Source organism: Bison bison, unplaced genomic scaffold (assembly GCF_000754665.1).
Source record: "Bison bison bison isolate TAMUID 2011002044 unplaced genomic scaffold, Bison_UMD1.0 scf7180017860400, whole genome shotgun sequence".
Taxonomy (NCBI): domain Eukaryota; kingdom Metazoa; phylum Chordata; class Mammalia; order Artiodactyla; family Bovidae; genus Bison; species Bison bison.
This window is the reverse complement of record NW_011490972.1, coordinates 19,621-22,780: the sequence shown is the minus strand read 5'-3', so window position 1 is coordinate 22,780 and position 3,160 is coordinate 19,621. Positions and strand designations below refer to the sequence as shown.

General features: G+C 50.3%; 1 protein-coding gene across 1 annotated transcript in view; it reads right to left on the bottom strand.

Annotated features, from left to right (window-relative positions):
* The window catches only part of KIAA1210 (KIAA1210 ortholog), a gene marked incomplete at its 5' end in the record, with an annotated part of 12,958 nt that overhangs the window by 5,266 nt on the left and 4,532 nt on the right, over positions 1-3,160 (bottom strand). The window contains one exon of the mRNA XM_010832143.1: positions 12-2,902. Coding sequence (XP_010830445.1) covers positions 12-2,902 — 2,891 coding nt within the window. The remainder of the gene's footprint in view (positions 1-11; positions 2,903-3,160) is intronic.

Below are 3,160 nucleotides of genomic sequence, written 5' to 3'. Positions count from 1 at the left end.
AGTGTCTGGGCAAGATGTCTGGGAGGCAGCTGCTCTTTAAAACTGCTCAGCTTCGCAGGAGCACTCTCTGAATGGGAGAGGACTTCTTGCAGGCCTTTGGGCTTCCCTAAGCTTGGTAAAAGGCTTTTCATGGGCGCTTGCTTCAAAGAAATGGCTCCCTCAACACTGGTACTCTCCCAGCCTGAGGAAACTTGCTGCTCGACTTTCGGCTTCAATGATTTGGAAGGTGGATTTGAAGATGAAGGATCCATGTGAGTTCCCTCCTCTGTAGCAGGCCTCTCTGAAAAGACATGCTGTGCCATATACTTCACAAATGACTGAGAAGGACGCTTGACAATCACCGATTTCTTAGGTATGACTTCTTTATTGGCCATGCTCTCTAGACGTGAGGACATCTCCAGAACTTTTGACTTTTTAAGCACTCGTCTGGGATATACGGAAGGCAGTGGCCTTCCAGAAATGCCCACTTTGGCAGCAGCACTCTCAAAACTCGATGATATTTGCTGGACTTTCTGTCTCACGATGGAGTAGGGATGTTTGTCAGGCAGCAGCTCAGTAGATGCATCCCCTTCAGTGTCGACACTCTCTGGACCTTCAGAGATTGCTTGTTTGACTCCTGCTCTCATCGAGGCCTGAGAAGTCCCTCTGGGAGGCAGCGGCTCTATGATAATGCTCCACTCGAAGGCAGCACTCTCTGGACCTTCAGAGGCTGGTTGCTCAAACATGGGGATCTCCCAGGACTGCTGGATGGTGGATCTGGGAGGCACAGGCACCCCTGGACTGCTCCACTCTGTGGGAGCACTCACAGACTCCAGTGGAATGGTCTGTGGCTGGAATTTAGACTTCACCGAGGGCTGGGGAGGTGGCACCTCCACAATGCTGCCCTCCTTAACAGCAGTGCTCTCCAAGGTTTTCTGGGCTCGAGGATTTGTCAAGGACTGGGGAGAATATTTGGGGAGCAATTTCTCCACCAGACTGATCTTCTGAGCAACAGAACCCTCCAAACCTGCAAATACACTCTGTTCAGCTTCACAATAAGTCACAGAGACTTGTTGCTGGGCTAGAGCTCTCTTTGGGGGCTGAGAATGATGCTTGGCAAGCAGTGGCTTCATAGAAATGCTCTTCTCAACCACAGTGCTTTCTGCACCCATGGAGTCTTGGTACTCAACTGCTGGCCTCACCGCAGGCTGGGAAGGATGTGGGAAAGTGAGCAAGTGTGCAGGTGTGGTCTTCTCAACATCGGGGCTCTCTGGATGTACAGAGCTTTCTTGCTGAGCTGCTGGTTTCAATGAAGGCTGAGAAGGATGTCTCAGAGGCAGCACGCCGGCAGAAGTCATCGTTTTAAGTGTTATCACTCCTGAATCCAAGGAGACTGGTGGCTCAACTTTTCGCCTCCTCAGGCGCTTAGAATTCACTCTGGGAGGCAGTGGCTCCATGGAAATGCCCCACTCCATGGCCACGCTCTGTGGGCTTGTGGACGCGTGTTGCTCGAATTGAGGGCTCATCCAGGACTGGAAAGTGTCCCCGGGAGGCACCTGCCACTCAGAAGCACCCTGCACTTCAGGTATGGTCTTTGAAGCCAGGGAGACTTCTTTTGTGTCACTGGCACTGTTGTACTTCTCCACATGGCTATTTGATCCCGTGCAGACTTTGTCTTCAGGCTCTCCCACAGCCCAAGAAGCACACGTGGGAGTCGGTGGCTCAATAGAACCACTCATCTGTCCCAAGGAAGCCAATTTTGTGAAGACTTCTTGGCCATCTTTGGACTTGCTCAGGGGCTGGAGAGAGGGTGTGGGAGCCTGGTGCTGGCCAAAATCACTGCCCTCTTTGGAAGTGCTCTTGGAATCAGAGAAGATAGCTGTGGCTTTGGACTTCCCCGAGGACTGTGAAGAATACGTAGGGGCCTGCTGCTGCTCGAGACTGCTCAGCTCCACAGCTGAACCTTTTGATTCTGGAAAGATGTCTTCATTCCTGTGCATCTTGGACGGTAGGGAAGAATGTCCAGGAGCCAGCTGTTGCTCAGAATCACTGCCCTCCTCTGAAGTGCTCTTGGAATCTGCGATGATGACTTCAGCTTTTGACTTCCCGAAGGACCCTGAAAGGCTTCTGGGAGGTGGTCTCCCGGCACAAAGGGTTCCCTCCACCAAGGCACTCACGCTCCTGGAGATCCTTGCTGTTAAGGCCTGTAGAACACTTCTGGGAGGCTTTTCTTTGAGGGTCTCTTGAGCGGACTTCATTTTAAATTGGACACTTTTCACATCAAAGCCAGAAGCTTCTTCCTTTTCTGGCTGGCTCTGAGAAGGCTCCATAAACATCTGACTGTACACTGCCACCGAGAGAGCATCTTGGGGTGTAGATGGCCTTCTTGCCACATGTGATAGAGCAGCCCTGGCTTCTGGCTTCTTGGCTCCAGAAGTCCCATCTTCATGGGATGGTGACAGACCACCCACCACGGGCTCTTCCATGTCTTCAGGCTTGAGTTGTGATACTGATGCTTTTCTGGTTTCAAAATCTGCATCAGCAATTCCCCTTCCTGGGTCATCTTTACCTGACAGCAGCTCCTGAGGAGTAGTGCTCTCTGTCTGTGGTGTTGTGGGCTGCTCCATGACTTGCTTCTCCAAGGACAGTTGCCAGAAATGGCAATCCCTGGCGTTCTTATCAGCAGGTGGGGACCCAGCTCCATCACTTAGGCCAAGCACTCCAGTGGATTGTTTAAAGCTTCTTCCTTTGGATCCACACTCACTCATTCCTGAAGTACTTGAGCTTTTCTTTCCACGGCGTTTCATGTATGCTGCTGGAAATGGGTAACTCTGACTCTCAGTAGCATCTGTGTTTGTAGCCGGATCCATTGTCTTCTGTTTAGCAATCTCAGTCTTGTTGCTCTGTTCCTGGCTTGAGGCACCTGTACCAAACGGAAGGAAAGGAAAAATGTGTTCTTTTGATTTTCTAAAATAAGAATACTCTGCCTTGTCCCAATGGGTACCTATTTGCTATTGAATTCCCTAGTGTGGAGAAGTAGCTACTCAAAAGATAGAGAATGACTAGGTCACTGTTAGCCTTCTGCAGTTGGAAATTTTTAAATATAAATGAAATTCAGTTTTATGAACTGATTCCAAGGTTAGCACATCACCATCATATCAACAGTCTGTTCCACCATTAG